At 45.5% G+C, this 18,749-nt stretch overlaps 1 protein-coding gene across 2 annotated transcripts in view; it reads right to left on the reverse strand.

Moving 5' to 3' along the window:
• LOC124606332 (adenylate cyclase type 2) overlaps positions 1–18,749 on the reverse strand; it is a 338,520-nt gene that overhangs the window by 39,460 nt on the left and 280,311 nt on the right. For both annotated transcript variants that reach the window (XM_047138315.1, XM_047138314.1), the window contains exons 15-16: positions 18,396–18,638; positions 4,962–5,066 (exon numbers count right to left, since the gene is read on the reverse strand). In XM_047138315.1, the coding sequence (XP_046994271.1) occupies positions 4,962–5,066; positions 18,396–18,638 (348 nt within the window). The remainder of the gene's footprint in view (positions 1–4,961; positions 5,067–18,395; positions 18,639–18,749) is intronic.

An 18,749-nucleotide genomic window follows, 5' to 3' on the forward strand; every position in this document is an offset into this window, starting at 1 on the left:
TACAAGCAATGATCACACGCACGGCACAGCGGACACACCAGGAACCGCGGTGTTGGCCGTCGAATGGCGCTAGCTGCGCAGCATTTGTGCACCGCCGCCGTCAGTGTCAGCCAGTTTGCCGTGGCATACGGAGCTCCATCGCAGTCTTTAACACTGGTAGCATGCCGCGACAGCGTGGACGTGAACCGTATGTGCAGTTGACGGACTTTGAGCGAGGGCGTATAGTGGGCATGCGGGAGGCCGGGTGGACGTACCGCCGAATTGCTCAACACGTGGGGCGTGAGGTCTCCACAGTACATCGATATTGTCGCCAGTGGTCGGCGGAAGGTGCACGTGCCCGTCGACCTGGGACCGGACCGCAGCGACGCACGGATGCACGCCAAGACCGTAGGATCCTACGCAGTGCCGTAGGGGACCGCACCGCCACTTCCCAGCAAATTAGGGACACTGTTGCTCCTGGGGTATCGGCGAGGACCATTCGCAACCGTCTCCATGAAGCTGGGCTACGGTCCCGCACACCGTTAGGCCGTCTTCCGCTCACGCCCCAACATCGTGCAGCCCGCCTCCAGTGGTGTCGCGACAGGCGTGAATGGAGGGACGAATGGAGACGTGTCGTCTTCAGCGATGAGAGTCGCTTCTGCCTTGGTGCCAATGATGGTCGTATGCGTGTTTGGCGCCGTGCAGGTGAGCGCCACAATCAGGACTGCATACGACCGAGGCACACAGGGCCAACACCCGGCATCATGGTGTGGGGAGCGATCTCCTACACTGGCCGTACACCACTGGTGATCGTCGAGGGGACACTGAATAGTGCACGGTACATCCAAACCGTCATCGAACCCATCGTTCTACCATTCCTAGATCGGCTAGGGAACTTGCTGTTCCAACAGGACAATGCACGTCCGCATGTATCCCGTGCCACCCAACGTGCTCTAGAAGGTGTAAGTCAACTACCCTGGCCAGCAAGATCTCCGGATCTGTCCCCCATTGAGCATGTTTGGGACTGGATGAAGTGTCGTCTCACGCGGTCTGCACGTCCAGCACGAACGCTGGTCCAACTGAGGCGCCAGGTGGAAATGGCATGGCAAGCCGTTCCACAGGACTACATCCAGCATCTCTACGATCGTCTCCATGGGAGAATAGCAGCCTGCATTGCTGCGAAAGGTGGATATACACTGTACTAGTGCCGACATTGTGCATGCTCTGTTGCCTGTGTCTATGTGCCTGTGGTTCTGTCAGTGTGATCATGTGATGTATCTGACCCCAGGAATGTGTCAATAAAGTTTCCCCTTCCTGGGACAATGAATTCACGGTGTTCTTATTTCAATTTCCAGGAGTGTATATCTCTCACGCATGCCAAATGACTGATAACTAAACATTACCAACTTGACCTCATATTTTAATAAGAAAAAAGCGTACTTGCGAGATATCAGACCCACCAATCGACACCCGCGAAAATTTAGGCCATATTTGTTTCAGTACGCAGTTAGATTTATGGCTGCGCGGTCGATCCACACGGTGATGTCGATAGGCAGCCATAGATCTAATTCCATGCATATGTCATACCTCTTTGACGCCGATCAGCGTCTCTGGCGCCTTGTGTATCTGTGGCCGCATGCTCATTGGTGCGGTCCGCGGGTTTAAAAGGACGGAGCAAGTGCTGGAGCGTCAGTCAACTCGGCTCACTCTGAGGATGGCTGGACGGTATACAGCCGAAATATTAGAAGAAGTCTAATTTATATGGCTGCACATCTGAAATTTTATGAAACAATCTTTGCGCCGTGAAAATATGAAAAAAGTCATTCACTCGTTTTTGAAAATTAGGAATCCAAATCATGTCATATTCTCGTCTCGTTAGACTTTGCTTCCATTCTTCACTGGTTGTTTGCCTTTAGTCTCCTCACTAGGACTCACCATTATTTTTTCATTTTTATTGTATTCATAATGTTTAATTAGCGCGTGCATGCTTCTTTTCGCTTGTATTTTAAGTACCCCATTACCGATTTAAAGACGAATTATTTTCTTTGTTTACCAATCGAGTTATACAGCACCATATATTCTATGCAGGCTTACAAAACTGCTTTCCAGCAAGAGGAGACAACCAGGAGGAGGAGATTAGTGTTTAACGTCCCGTCGACAACGAGGTCATTAGAGACGGAGCGCAAGCTCGGGTGAGGGAAGGATGGGGAAGGAAATCGGCCGTGCCCTTTCAAAGGAACCATCCCGGCATTTGCCTGAAGCGATTTAGGGAAATCACGGAAAACCTAAATCAGGGTGGCCGGAGACGGGATTGAACCGTCGTCGTCCCGAATGCGAGTCCAGTGTGCTGGAGACAACCAGTACGCAGATTTATGACGCTGTTACTATGGAAATCATTATGGACATACTTACACAGATACGCTAAGGTGAAGCTCCGCTCCACGGGGTATTAGCCGAGCGGTCTAAGGCGCTGCAGTCATGGACTGTGCCGCTAGTCCCGGCGGAGGTTCGAGTCCTCCCTCGGGCATGGGTATGTATGTTTGTCCTTAGGATAATGTAGGTTAAGTAGTGTGTAAGCTTAGGGACTGATGACCTTAGCAGTTAAGTCCCATAAGATTTCACACACAGTTGAACATTTTTTGAAGCTCTGCTGTCAGATGATCTTGTAAAGTGAAACTGGTAGCGCAAAGAGAGTCCCTTAGCACCTGTCGGTATGTTTTCTAACATTGTTGTTTTGGAATTGTCCAACCACTTTATTATTTCAAGTGTGTTTCCGGTAAACACACTAATTTTTCACTTTTTCCTCAGTCCAGGAAATTTGGGAGAGCTGTGTGTGGACAAGCCAGTCAGTGTCTACAGTTTTAGTGACAGTAAAAAACAAGTTTCGTGTGGAATTATTCTCACCTAATCGTAAATGTTTTCTTTTTCTGCGGACAATGGCTCCTTCCGTTGCGCTTATGAGTGCTGTGTCTTATGTCTATCTGATGTGTCTGGATGACCGTAAGTGATCTTTTAACAGTGTCGTGTCATGTTTATATTATGCGATAACGAGAGGAGGGAGAGGGTGGCGCAAATCTTCCTCATCAAGAACACCGCGAAGGGGACGACAGACATAAACGTCCCCACCCGATGGAACTATCACTATCATCAGTCTTGTATGCTCTCAATTCACGAGACACTGCGGATAGATTGAAAATTTAAACCAGGACATTAGTGCCAAGTCTGGTGATCAAGAAATTTACGCCACCACATCTACCACTGCCAGCCGAATACTGTTGGTGAACACTTCTTCCACCAGCTGTATACTACACTACTGGCCATTAGAATTGCTACACCAACAAGAAATGCAGATGATAAACGGATATTCATAGGACAAATATATTATACTAGAACTGACATGTGATTACATTTTCACGCAATTTGGGTGCATAGATCCTGACAAATCAGTACCTAGGCCATAATAATGGCCTTGATACGCTTGAGCATTGACTCAAACAGAGCTCGGATGGCGTGTACAGGTACAGCTGTCCATACAGCTGCAACACGATACCACAGTTGATCAAGAGTAATGACTGGCGTATTGTGATGAGCCAGTTGCTTGGCCACCATCGACCAGACGTTTTCAATCGGTGAGAGATCTGGAGAATGCGCTGGCTAGGGCAGCAGTCAAACATTTTCTGTATCCAGAAAGGCCCGTACAGGACCTGCAACATGCGGTCGTGCATTATCCTGCTGAAATGTAGGGTTTCTCAGGGATCAAATGAAGGGTAGAGCCACGGGTCGTAACACATCTGGAAAGTGACGTCCACTGTTCAAAGTGCAGTCAATGGGAACAAGAGGTGACCGAGACGTGAAACCAATGGCACCCCACACCATCACCACGGATGATACACCAGTATGGCGATGACGAATACATGCTTCCAATGTGCGTTCACCGCGATGTCGCCAAACACGGATGCGATCATCATGATGCTGTAAACAGAACCTGGATTCACCTTAAAAAATTACGTTTTGCCATTCGTGCACCCATGTTCGTCGTTGAGTACACCATCGCAGGCGCTCCTGTCTTTGATGCAGCGTCAAGGGTAACCGCAGGCACGGTCTCAGAGCTGATAGTCCATGGTGCTGCAAACGTCGTCGAACTGTTCGTGCAGATGGTTGTTGTCTTGCAAACGTCCCCATCTGTTGACTCAGGGATCGAGACGTGGCTGCACGATCCGTTACAGCCTTGCGCATGCGGATAAGATGCCTGTCACCTCGACTGCTAGTGATACGAGGCCTTTGGGATCCAGCACGGCGTTCCGTATTATCCTACTGAACCCACCGATTCCATATTCTGCTAACAGTCATTGGATCTCAACCAACGCGAGCAGCAATGTCGCGATACGAAAAACCGCAATCCGACCTTTATCAAGTCGGAAACGTGATGGCACGCATTTCTCCTCCTTATACGAGGCACCATAACAGCGTTTCACCAGGCAACGCCGGTCAACTGCTGTCTGTGTATGAGAAATCGGTTGGAAACTTTCCTCGTGTCAGCGCGTTGTAGGTGTCGCCACCCGTGCCAACCTTGTGTGAATGCTCTGAAAAGCTAATCATTTGCATATCACAGCATCTTCTTCCTGTCGGTTAAATTTCGCGTCTGTAGCACGTCACCTTCGTGGTGTAGCAATTTCAATGGCCAGTAGAGTAACTGGATGCTTTAGCGGCCTTGGCTACAGAGCCGAGAACGTGTGAGACTAATTTGGCTGCAAACAGATAAAACTAAGAATTGACATTTATTTTTCTTTTTCTTCCATTTCGTCATTGTAGGAAGCTTAGGGTCCTCTATGTGGAGATAGGAAACCTGAAGAGGAGGAAAGTAGTGACAGTAGGGACAGGCGGAATGCAGCCACTGCCAGGATAGGAGTGGAGGGTGGAGGGGACCGGTTGGCGCTCGGACGAGAGCAGCGATGCGGGGCGCGACGCGGCTCTGCACTTACCCCTCCGCCGTCCTCCTTGCCAGGCCGCAGCCCCGAAGCCAGCATGTAAGTGCTGCCGATAGTCTTGATTTTCTCGATGCAGCTGAACTTTGGCTTCAGCAGCAGCTGTGGAAGAGACGAGCCACAGGTCACACAAAGCCTTCCTCAGTGGCGAGTCCAAAACTCGGCTAGACTCAACGGATTACATTTTTTTCCGTAACGACTAAATAAAGGAAAGCTGCCGTTGCGTGAAGAGAACTATCGAATAAAGAGTACAATTGTTCTACTCAGGCAATAATACACTAAACAAATACGCACCACTAAGGAATTATCCGAATGGGACGGAAATCGGTAGATGTGATGTAGACGTACAGACAAACAAATGACTACAATTGTAGAAATGGTTCAAATGGCTCTGAGCACTATGGGACTTGTAAGGGGTCCGTAGCCCCTTACTATAACTTTGCACTCGGCACAGGTCGATAGGGCGAACAATCGATTGTGACGTGTTGCGAGAGCGAGTGTCGAGATGCGCCATAGTGGTTGGCGGGAATGGTGTGAGTGTGGAGGCCATTATTGGAATACAGGGTTTTTAACCGAGAAGGGTGTCACCATCGCCGTGGTTAGACCCATAAATAATAAATAAATACTGCGAAAGTGATGAAGTATCTTTATAAAAGTGATCAGTGACGTTACTAGTTCCGATATTTAGTTTCGCGTCTACCGCGCCGGCCTAACCTTGGATTGCAGTGTTGGATGCAGTGATGGATTAGCGTGTGACGATAATGGAAAATGGAGAAAGCCTGTGCTGAGATTAGCCGTAATTAGATATGTATGACGAAGGCAGTGGCTGTCTCCTTTTTGTGTTTTGAGAACAACTGGAAAGTAACAACTTCCGTAGCAGTCAATTCCGATTACCAACCCCATTAGGTTCAAGGCCATGTTAATAATAAATATTGGGCTGCTATTCGATCAGATCAGGTCGAGATAAAAACGGAGGTGTTACAGACTTAACATCTGAGGTCATCAGTACCCTAGAACTTAGAACAACTTAAACCTAACTAACCTAAGGACTTAAGTTTCCTTTAATTTACGTCTATGGTCACAAACTTCTTGTTGACACATTACCGGTTCCGGTATTTAATGACCATCATCAGATCCGTTTCATAAAAACAAAGCCCTAATGTACTGCAACCATAGTGGCATCGTCAAATGTTAAATGCGGAATCAGCACAGCATTTAATATTTGACGATGCCACTATGGCTGCAGTACATTAGGACTTTGTTTTTATGAACAGATCTGATGATAGTCGTTAAAGACCGAAAGCGGTAATCTGTCAACAAGAAGTTTGTGACCATAGACGAAAATTAAAGGAAACTTATTGCATGTACGGGTCACTGTTTTTTCGCGACGATGTCGCAGCTTGTGTAACCTAAGGACATCACACACACCCAAGCCCGAGGGAGGATTCGAACCTGCGACGGTAGCAGTCACGCGGTTCCGGACTGAAGTGCCTAGAACCGCTCGGCCACCACGGCCGGCGACTACAATTGAAGAAAAAATGGGCGAAAGACAGTCAGGCTGGTAGCTCATCGCTGTTCAGGACGTCTCCAGACGAGACTACGGCCTTCAATCTCATTTACTGGAGTAGAATTGTCTTCAGTGATGAGTCTCGCTTCGAACTGAACTCCAAAGACCAGCGAAGACTTGTACGACGATATTATACTCCCCGTTCTGTTGCCCTCTGTGGGAAACCATCCTCTGACTTACATTTCAGCAAGATAATGACCTACCGCCGACAGCGAGAGTTTCTACTGTTTCGTCTCCTACTTACCAAACCTTACCTTTGCTAGCGAGGTCGTCGGATGTCTCCGCAACTGAGAACGTTTGCAGCATTAAGGGCAGGACTTCGAAAACGAGTTCGGGATTTTGACCATCTAAGGTGCCATTTGGACTGAATTTGGCACGATATCCCCCAGGAGGACCTCCAACTACGCTGTCAATCAATGGCAAGCCGAATAACTGTTTTCATAATGACCAGAGGTCGGCCAACGCGTTATATATTAATACCTTCAGCTGCTGAGGGGCGTTGATATATATCAACGGGGACGGGTGAAAATGTGTGCCCCGACCGGGACTCGAATCCGGGATCTCCTGCTTACATGGCAGACTCTCTATTCATCTGATCCTCCGTGGGCACAGAGGATAGCGCGACTGCAGGGACTACCGCGCGCACGCCTCCCGCGAGACCCACATTCTCACCTTATATGTCCACACACTACATTCGTAGTGTCCCTACCCAACGCTCTCATTACTCGTGGAAGACATTCTTACAAAGTCCCGTAAGAGTTCGGGTAATATGTGTGCACACGCACAGAACAAGGTCATGGCCGGTATTGCCAGAACTATACACTTATTTGGATATGGTGTCTGTTCCTTCAGACATGTCCCAAAGAACAGACACCATATCCATATTAGAATACGTTATTGACTTGCTCAGTTTGTAAAGTTCTTTCTCTTAAATAAATCGTCTAATTTTTCTGAAATTGTAATCATTCATTTCTCTGTATATGTGCATCACAGATAGCAAGTTCAGCCAAATTCGGGTAATTCCTTCGTGGTAAGTCGTACAGCACTTATCAAGAGTTCATTTCAGTAACACAGATAGTTTCGCCTTACATAGCCGTTTTCGAAATGCCGTAAATATTTATGCTACCGTTCGTTATGCTTTACAAACTATAGTAGAGTTGAAGCTCACTAGTAGTTTAAAACTGTGTGAAGGAACGGGGCTCAGACCTGGAACTTTTGCTTTTTGCGGGCAAGTGCTCTACCGACTGAGTTATTTATCACGACCAGCCTTCTTAGTTTTACTTCCATCAAATATCTCATATCCTATAAACTTCACAGAATTTCTCGTACGAGTGAAAATTCATTCTGGAAATAAGCCACCTGGCAGTGTCTATGTCACTCCTCCGCAGTAACCTTTCTACCAGGAGTCCTCGTCCACAAGATATGTAGGAGAACTACTGTGATGTTAGGAAGGTAGGAGATGAGGTACTGGCAAAAATGAAACTGCGAGGTTGGGTTTTGCTTGAATACTCAGTTGGTACAGTATTTCCCCGTGATAGGCAGGGGTTCCAGATTCCACTCCTGGTCCAGGCAGACAGTTTTAATCCGCCAAGAAGTTTCAGATGGGCACACACTCCGCTGCAGAGTGAAAATTCACTTAGTATGCAGTCGAAATGCTATGGTTCGTGACGGTTTAGAAACTGCTGTAGCAATGCTGTCGATTGTGGCGGTCGCGAAGCGTAGCAGAAATGGTATCGATCAGCATGATTTACAGACTACGGGGGATATTCGGAAAATAAGTTCCGATCGGTCAAGAAATGGAAACCACTGTGAAAATCTAATAAATCTTTGCACATATGTGTTCGACAGTGTCTCTAGTACCCTTGTCGATTGCATCACTTCGCTCTTTTCAGTTCTCAGCGCATGGTGAGCACATAAAGATGCGTAGAAAATAGTGTCTCCCCACAATTATGATGTCCTGGTGAGAGATTTCGTCGATGTTATGCAGCCCACATTACAGAACTGTCATACAGTTCCTACTGCGTGACAAGTCTCGGTCGCAATCTGCAGGGCCAATGAAAGTGCTCCTGCAGCGTTTTCGATGGGAAGTGTTTGATCACCCACACTACAGCCCGTAATTGGCTCCGTCTGTGTTTCATCTCTGCTCACATTAACTACTGGCTATGAAGACAACATTTTCGCACAGACAACGAGCTATAGATGAGCATAGAGAATTGGCGGCAAGCATAGGCGGCTGCCTTCTATGACGAGGGTATTGGGAAGTTAGCACAACGGTGCGACAGACGTCCTAGCTGGAGAGGCGTCTATGTAGAGAAGTAGCTGGAAGGTGGAGCCAACTGTCGCAAATAAACATTTCTGATTTTCAATGTAGTTTCCATTCCGCTACTGATCGGAACTTACTTTCTGGACGAGCCTTGTATAATAGATGTGCTACCGTTAGTGATGATACAAACAACAGCACAAATGCTACTGTTTGTGACTGTTCGCAAACTAAAGTAGAAATGTTATAGTTTGTGATGATCTACAGACAGTCTGTACTGACTGAACTTTTCAGAAGTGACTCACGACAATCTTTCAACAAGATTTATCACTGTCTGTTCAAGACAGAAACTTCGATCGATCCATTTACAACTAATGTAGCCCCGTTAACAAAATAAAAAAATGCAAGTAGAGATGGGCTTACCTCTACAAGTAAATGAAAAGCGAGGGCTAGCGCTGTGTACGGTCTGATTCAGACCTCTCTTTCAAAAAAATGAGTTCCTCGAAGCAGCTCTCTTGCAAACACAATTTGACGTGACCGGCACTCGCCGTAAATAACTTAGAGGAGTATGTCGACTGTTAACAAAAGGTTTATCAGTATTTTTCCTTTTAAAAATAGACTGTTTTCGATGATTTAACAGTACTGGCGTCATTCAATGTCGTGACATTACTGACAATATTTCCGGTATCATGCTTCTTTCGAACGTTTTCAAAAGCTCTAAAATTTCTACGCTCTCAGCCATTCAAAAACAAATCAACTTCTTCACTGAAGCGCCGTGAATTAGTCCGTTACTTTCAGTTCACATTCATTTCATCTCTTTAACTTCCGTAACTATGAAAGGATTTAAATGGAACGGTATAATAAATGATGAAGCCCACTCCAAAATTGATAACTTGCTCCCAACACTTTTATTAGACGTAAATATTTTCTTGGTACATTTTTCATTTAGCATAAACCTTGACGAAGATGGTGTTCGTAATTTACTTACTGCTCAATAGCAAATTATATCTGAGGACAGTTCCACTCAAAACCGAATGTATTGCGTCAGTGACACTCCTATGCCTACATATTCCTCTTTTTTCCTGCTTATTGAGCCCTACTGCCAGGTGCTTGGTACAAATACGAAAACTTCTAACAGAGAGATCACAGTACAAACCGTACGTTGAATAATGATTTAGGGTCATTTCTCAGTATCCTCACAGGCAAAACACTAGTATTAGAATACGGTATATTGACGTGATACCATTTGTAGACAAAACAAAAGATACAGGGTGAATATAAATAAAACTGACAAACTGGAGGGACAGATTCGTGACTAAAGATCGAGCGATATAGATTTTACAAACACGTTTCTGGAAATGAACGGTGTGCTAGTAACGACGACAAATCGTCCCGGAAGACAGTACAGGACATTGTATCCACTTCACAACATATGTTTGAAGTTCCCCCCCCCCCCCCCCCCCCCCCCCCAGGAGGCAATGCATACGTCATGCCATTACACTATGTTGGCGGGCCCTTGCATGGATCTTGTGCCAGGGTTCGTCTCAATGGTCCTCAACATGGGGTGTGCGCACAGCCCGCTGCCTCCCTATCTGAAAGGACCCATGATCTCACAAACGCCCGGACAAGGTTTGAAATGTTGTGTGATGTGGTTGGTGTCTGTGAGGGTACTCGGTATGGTATACCTGTGCTGCCTCTCGACCGTTTCCATCTGCTTGGCCGTGCACATACATCACCTCGGCTTGTTTCCGACATGGATGCCGGACCATTCTACCACTTACAGTATACTTCAACACTCTCACAGCCTACAACACACAAGAAACGCACGGCACATGGTCTGAGGAACATTCATTCGTCAACGCCATCTACTGTGGCAACGATACATTTCCAGACACGTTCATAGGACCTTTCTTCCTCCATTTCCAGCCATGAATCCATCACTGCAGTTTTGTCAGTGTTCACCCAGAATATATATAAAATAACTCAAAAGAGATTGAGGAGCGCACACCTGGGGATTAAGATGCTTATGTAATCACCCATAGTACACCAAATTTCATTAACCCAAGTTACTACATGGTATATAAACAAAATATGCATTGTATATTTTAATATCTTCATAAGTCCCTCATCTGCCCCATCCTACGTTATGCCCACCCCGCTTGGATCTCTGCCCCCCCCCCCCGCCCCCCCACCTACTAAAAATCCCTCCAAGTCCTTGAGCGCCATGCACTCCGCTTCGCTTATCGCATCTGTCTCCCGTTCCCCACGCAGATCCTTTGTGATCTGATTCCCTTCCCCAATCTCCTCCTGATTCTTGAACGAATACGGATTTTATACATCTCCCGCAAACTGGATCCCCCCCATCCTTTAGTTTTCCCAATCCTCTCCCACCCCGCTGCCGCATCGGTACCACAGTGTCCTGCCTGGTCTCCATCTCCACACTCTCCATACCCTCACCCAAGGTTGCTTCCGCCAACTCCCCCTCATGGATGATGTCCTTGTGCCTTCCATCTACCCCTCCTACTATATCTAATCCATCCATCTTCCCCCCCTCCCCCTCCACAGGGCTCCCTCTCTCCCTTCCTCTCCCCCTTCCCTTCTTCCTCCCTTTTCCCTGCCAAACACCTTCTTTCTACTTTTCACCTCCCCCCCACCCCACCCCTTCGGTGTAGTGATTTTTAATGTTTTCGTTGTGGTGTCAGCGTTTCTTCATTGCCGTGTGCAGCACTACGTTTCACCAGCACCAACAGTGTCATTAGGATTATTCATTTGCGTTCACACTGTGGTTTTTTTTTTGTTTTGTTTTCGTGTCGACTCAAGAGTGTTCATTCTCCGCATGTGTGAGTGGCTCTCGTCTATGTTGTTTTTAAATCTACCATTTTTGTTCTCGTTCATTCATCACTTTATGTCACTCTATGTTATGTGTTCTTTTCTCATCTGACTATGTTTTTTTTCTGTAACTCTCTTGGCTGAAGAGCGGCGTTTTCTGCCGCTGCCAGCCCACCCCATTTTGGGGAGTGAAATAACAATAAAGAAAAAAAATAGTATCTTCATTGCACGAGTAGAAACAATGTTTGTTGGAAACAGCACGTTATCTTTATTAATTGCTCATTAAAAAATGAGTTTAGCTGCAAGGAATAAGATTAATTTGAGCTTCCTAATACATTTGGTAAAGTGAAAGATATAGTCTACAAACAAAAATAAATATAGTAAATATGACGTTGACATATGACATTATTAAAGCAAAGCAAGGGCAAAGAGAAACAGCTGTGGAAATATTGTTCCATCATTGTCTACGTGACTAATGGTATTCATGCACGATATATGTTGCATACATGGATATTGGTGTGTAAAACTGAAAAAGATTACTACTTGACATAGTAGTATCAGCAAATAAACTACTAAATTAACATTAGTTAGAATGATACGTCATTTTATGTTCATACATTTCCGACAAATTGCTAAATTACTCAAGTGCTGCCGTCATATGAGATCTGTCACTGTGCATTACAGTGCGAAAACGTGGAGTGACACACTATTTGAGTCATTCCATGCAAATGGACACATCTGTACTGTAATGAGGGCGTTTCAGATTGTTCTGCGCAATTTATTGTTGTAATTTTGTTCATTCTGTGATCATTTATAATGTCAATGATTGTTTTTCAATAGCGGATTTACATATGCATGTAGATCGGTGTAAAATATTGCTACAATATTACGGACATCCCATATACATCCTGTAAGGCAAACAGTCTAGGCATTTATCAATAAAGGATCAGAAGGAAATTCTAGAGTGAGATCCAGTGGTGGAAAAGACGGGAGGGACGCCTAAGCAAGACTAAAAGGATATGGTAGCTGCCGGCTGTCGGTGCGCACGCACGTACAGGATGAACCAGAACTTCACCGACAAAATTTCAAATATTGGTCATCGTTGTTTTCTGATTTTTTTTGGTATAAGGGATCATAGTCTCCGATGGCTCGTGACACCGTAATAATATAATTATGGTTTGTTACCCCAATTACCTTTGTTTCTGTGGACAGTTAGAAAAATTTGCGGTATGCAATCAGTAAAACGTACAACACAAAACACCTACGTTGAGATGCAATAGTGCTGCGGGGAACAGGCCAGCAAAAGGTCGTCGCGCCGCTCTCCCATCGTATTCATGGACACAACAGACGAGGAGCGTATCGACCAACTCTCCGTCAGTAAACCTATCAGTACTGCTGTGTATTACTGTTAACGTACAATTAACACTGCAGGGAAAACAAACCCGTGCCAGAACCGAACAGTGCTGATTGAAAACTTCAGAGAGAAGATAAAGTTGACATTAGTGTTGACAACAGCACATGGTTTGACTCTTCGGAACAAGTTTGTTTCGAAACAAAAGACACACGCAAACGCACCTGCGTGTGAGGGTGCTTCGGTCGGCTTACCGCGAGTCACCGCTTAATCGAGGTTGACAGTATATTCACAACTGACCTGAAAGCATTGACACTGATATGTGTTTTCCTTGGTCACCAGTGTACTTGTTTACTGTACGCTACCGCGTGTTTCCGATAACGGACAACTGCAGTAATATCGTGTTTTAGTAGTATCTTCGACATTTGCATTGTTCGCGCTATTTTCAGTTGCAATACAGATACAAAAGTAGCTGGGGAAAGAAACCAAACGAAATGTCAAAACTTTGTAACGAGCTGCCGGAGACCTTGGGTCCCTCCACAATTATGTCGAAAAATGGCTCTGAGCACTATGGGACTTAACATCTATGGTCATCAGTCCCCTAGAACTTAGAACTACTTAAACCTAACTAACCTAAGGACATCACACACATCCATGCCCGAGGCAGGATTCGAACCTGCGACCGTAGCAGTCGCGCGGATCCGGACTGAGCGCCTAGAACCGCTAGACCACCGCGGCCGGCACAATTATGTCGGTGGAGTTCTGATTCATGATGTATACTTTCCCGTATACCGCATACACTACACGACACGGCACAGCGCTTGGCAGAAGGTACTTGTAACAACATTCATCAGGGGCGACGGAAAAATGACTGTCTACATTTTTGTTACGTAATATTCATTATCTAAAAGCAAATAAACTACTAAATTAACATTAATGAGAATGATACACCATCTTATGTTCATATATTCCAGACAAATTTCTTCATTACTCAAACGCTATTCTCACGATCTCTACTTGAGATGTATAGTGGTAGCAGGACAAAGATCTATCAGTATTCTTCGAATACCGATTGTTCAAATTTACCCAACAGGGTTTCGCGGAAATGTCTTCTTTCTTCCAAAGAGTATTACTGACGTTGCCGGAGCATAAGGACTTCAAACGTTGGAGTATTGGTCCCGCTAGAGTCTATCTTTGCATATGGAACGCTCTTTCACAGAAACCAGCCCTTCCCCCACATTCAAGCCGTGCATTCGTTTATTCCTGCATACATTTTGCTTGTTCGCCCCATTTCATTAACGGCTCTTAACATTACTTCCAATTATTTAAACGTTGTGCTCCAGATGTTGGCATCTAATCTTATAATCTAATTATTTCTTATTATTTTCCTATGTGCAGACATTAGCTTGCCTTTATCCACATTAAGAACAATATATATAGAAGCATACATAAGAAAGTTCTGCCTGTCAGTGAGACCTGAATACAGACAGATGTAGGGGTCGATACTCGGTAAACTCGATTTTCTTCACTAAACGACAGTGAAGAACTGTTTCAAAGACCACCCTGATGTCTTGCAACACGGTATCTAACTGGATGCCGTTGAATGCCATACACATTATTTCAAGGACGAGCAGAGCGACCTGTGTTTCGCAAGACCCCTGATTACGGAATCCATATTCGTTCTGTAAAACATCGAACATAGAACATATTGTATAATTCTATAACAGACTGACTTCAGCGATATAAGGCTATAATTATGTGCGCCTGAACCCTTCATTGCTCTACGGTAAACTTCTGCTAAAATGGTAGAAAGTTCTTCCACATAATCTCAGTAGAATCTCACAGCTCTCTAGTCGACATGCGTTCTCTCTATTGAGGGGATTTAGTTCATTTTTTTATCCCACGTTCAAATTCTCAATATTTCCGATTTAGGCGCTCGTATGATGATTGAGATGAGCAACCGTCTTACTATCTTCTGCGGTGAAATAATATCAGAAAGCCGAATTCATTGTTTCAGCCTTCTCTCTATCAGCTGCCCGTTTCAGTGTCAATATTGTTACAGAGTGACTGGAAACATGTTTCCAGTGGAATTTCTAAAATCACTGGGGGAAATGGCAACAATATGATTACTGACTTTGGTGTTTAAAATGTGTGAGACTGGCGATATACCATGAGACTTTCGGGAAAACATTGTCCACACAATTCCGGAGAATGCAAGATCCGACAAGTGCTGTAATTATCACACAGTCAGCTTAACACCTCATGAATCCAAGTTGCTGACAAGAATAATATACAGAAGCATGAAAAAGAAAATTGCGGATGTTTTAGTTTGATGATCAGTTTGGCTTTGGGAAAGGTAATTCCCTCAGAGACGCTTTCTGACGTTGTGTGTGGTAACTGTAGCATGACTGAAGAAAAATCAAGACAACGTGAAATGGTGCAAACTGTCCGAAATTCTGAGAAAGGTAGTGGTAAGTTATAGATGGTTCAAATGGCTCTGAGCACTATGGGACTCAACTGCTGAGGTCATTAGTCCCCTAGAACTTAGAACTAGTTAAACCTAACTAACCTAAGGACATCACAAACATCCATGCCCGAGGCAGGATTCGAACCTGCGACCGTAGCGGCCTTGCGGTTCCAGACAGCAGCGCCTTTAACCGCACGGCCACTTCGGCCGGCGGTAAGTTATAGGAAAAGACGGGTGATATACAGTACATACAAGAACCAAGAGGGAACAATATGACTGGAAGACCAAGAAGGAAGTTCTCGGATTAAAAAAGGCGTAAGGCAGGGATGTAATTTTTCACCGCTGTTGTTCACTCAAAGAAGCAATAACGGAAATAGAAGAAAGCTTCAAGAGTGAAATTAAAATTAAGGTGGAAGCATATCACTGATAGGATCCATTGACGACATTGCTATCCTCTGTGAGAGTGAAGAACAAGTTCCCTAGGCAACAAATAACCCATGGCGGACGGAGCAGGGAGAACATGAAAAGTAGACAAGCAAGGCAACCAGGCCAATTCCGGCCAAGAGAAATCTACTAGTTGGAACATAGGCCTTCTTAATTCGAGGAAGACATTTCTGAGAATGTGCCTTTGGAGCATTGTATTGTATAGTAATGAAACACGGACTATGGGAAAACCGAAACAGAAGAGAATCGAAGATATGGAGCTACAGAAGAATGTTGAAAGCTATGTGGACTGATAAGTTAGGGAGTGAGGAAGTTCACCGCAGAATCGGCGAGGAAAGAAATATGTGGAAAAACTGACAAGGAGGAGGAACAAGATGGTAGGAGATGTGTTAAGACAAAATGTCCCTGGTACTAGATGAGCTGTTGATAAAACCGTACAGGCAAACAGAGACTGGGATACATCAGGCACAAAATTGACGACATAGGTTGCAAGTGCTACTCTGATATGGAAAGGTTGGCATAGGAGAGGAATTCGTAGATGGCTGCATCAAATCAGGCAGAAGACTGAGGAGGAAAAAGTTCTTGGATTATCAGTAAGAAAATTTTATTTTAGAATTCATTAAAAGCTTCTTGCAGTACTCTCCTTACGCTGAATTTACTTCCTTTCAGCTCGTCTTTGGCAGTCAAACACTGACTTTGCTTAACTTTATTATGAAGATTACTTTGCTTTAGCAGTAATTTTCTGACACGGCTAGTTAACTACGGTGGGTTTTTGTGAGGCCTCAACCTTGTTCGCCACATACTGGTCTCTGGTATGTAGTAAAACTCTTTTATTGTTATCCATTTTTGCTCAACATCTTCATCCTCAGAACTGGTTATTTGATATTAATCACTCGGAAGTGTGCAGCTCGTTCCTGTCTCCTGCTAAGCAGAAGTACTTTGCTACGCCTCTGAACTTTTGATAGGAAAGAAACTGAGCCGTGGTAACAATTGCTGTTTTGAAGAGCGTGCCTCTGCACGTAGTGTAAAGCAGTCGCCCTCCGTTTCTGGCGGTGGCGCCGCTGTGGCAATCGCAGCTTTGATGTCTCTCTCTGGTGGGAAAGGGGAAAAGTTGCCTGTTCACGTGCATTTAAGGGGCGCTATGAGCTTGGCAGTCGGTCAGTCTGTCAGTCTGGGCGAGTCTGGTCAGTTGGTTAGCCAAGTTAGTCTGTGTCTGTCTCTCGTCCGCATTGGTGAGGCGGTTAGTGTCTGTCTGTCGTCCGGAGTGCTAGTATGTGTTAGGCCGCCAGTCTGCTAGACTTTCCTCAGGGAATGGCATTGGCGGTTGGATTGATAGGTTGGTCGGTCGCGCAGTGGGACACAAGATGACTTGTCCGCCTGGAGCATCGGCGCATGTGAGGTCGCCACGTGAGTCCAGTGGCCGCACCGTATAGCGAGGGGTAGTGGCTTCGCGGCCGACACGAGAGCAACAGGAGTCAACCCACGACGTCGGTCTGGCCGGGGCGAGCTGCGACGGCGTGAGACGGGAGATCGGCGCGCCTTCCTGCGTCCGTTGAAGCGGCTGGCAGCGGACGGTTCGGGAGTTCGATTTGGGGGTGCTGCGCCAAGTCTTCGCCAGAAATCGCTGTTATTAGAAATTAAGCGATGCGTGATACGTTGTTTCAGTTACTTGTTAAATTCTACTTGTTTTCTTGGTCAGTCCCTCGTCCCCAGCTTGCTCGTTTGTCTCGCGTCCGCATTTGTTAGGCAGATAGTGTCTGTCTGTCTGTCGGTCTGCCGTACGTTAATAGCTGCCTTTGTCATGTTTGTCTGATTCGGTGTTAACGAATTTATCGAAGTAAGGTGTAAAGGCCGAATTCCTGAAATATGTTTTTATATTGCCTATCATCTTGCGAGGCGGTATATGTGTAATGTAGAGCATGTTGTACATTTTATGTAAGTCTGAATTTCATGGGGTTTATAAAGTTGCCACCCTTCCACTGTAAGAGTCCTTTTAAAAACAAATTGCACTTTCGGTGACAAATAATCTCTTAGAGTGAGTGTTTGTACCATTTCCATCCCTCTTACGGGGTGCATAGTTAATGTGTTTGTGTGAGTTGTTAAAATTTTTAGTTTAAAATAATCTGGTGTGTTGCAGATTTGCACCAGTGTAGTCTTTCAGAGGTTGTTGTGAGCGGTCGTGACTACGGCCGTGTTGAAAGGGAGCAGGCAAGCTTCTCAGCCCGAAGGCTCATACTGTCAATATCGTTCTTTCTGCCTCTAAATAAAATTGTAACCTGGTATTTCGAGGGTGATTTTCTGCTTATAATTTTAAATCTGTTTTTGAAAAGCTTTTAGGAATAAAATTCCCATTTGTTAAAAGTAATTTCATTTTCAACAGTTACTCCCTGGCAACTACTTCCACGATCACATAGCGTGATTAAATGTGTTAATGTTCTTGATGAATCGCTAGTAAATAAAGTAAATTCTTTAAGAAAGATTCTGAAAAGTTAAATCCACGGTTCGCGAACTACCTTATCAAAGTCGCAGATGATCTCGTTGAGCAGCCGAAGGCACTCGAGCCCCTGCTTGTTGACGTCGTTCTCGTCGTAGAACTCCTTGTAGTTGGGGATGGAGGCGAACATGACGGCGATGCAGGAGTAGCGCTCGTGGTAGAGGTCCGAGTGGCGCGCCGCGCCCGCCAGGAAGTGGTCGGCCACGTGCGCCGGCAGGATGTTCTCCAGCAGGATCTTGTTGATGCCGCGCATCGTCTCCACCTGCCGGCACCGCCACAACACGCCACACTCAGCGGCAGACGTCGGTGTGTCGAAGAAGTACAAGTGCGGCAGTGGATTTAGTATATGTCATACATCTTCTCCATCAGTACC

This window comes from Schistocerca americana, chromosome 3, assembly GCF_021461395.2.
Source record: "Schistocerca americana isolate TAMUIC-IGC-003095 chromosome 3, iqSchAmer2.1, whole genome shotgun sequence".
NCBI lineage: Eukaryota > Metazoa > Arthropoda > Insecta > Orthoptera > Acrididae > Schistocerca > Schistocerca americana.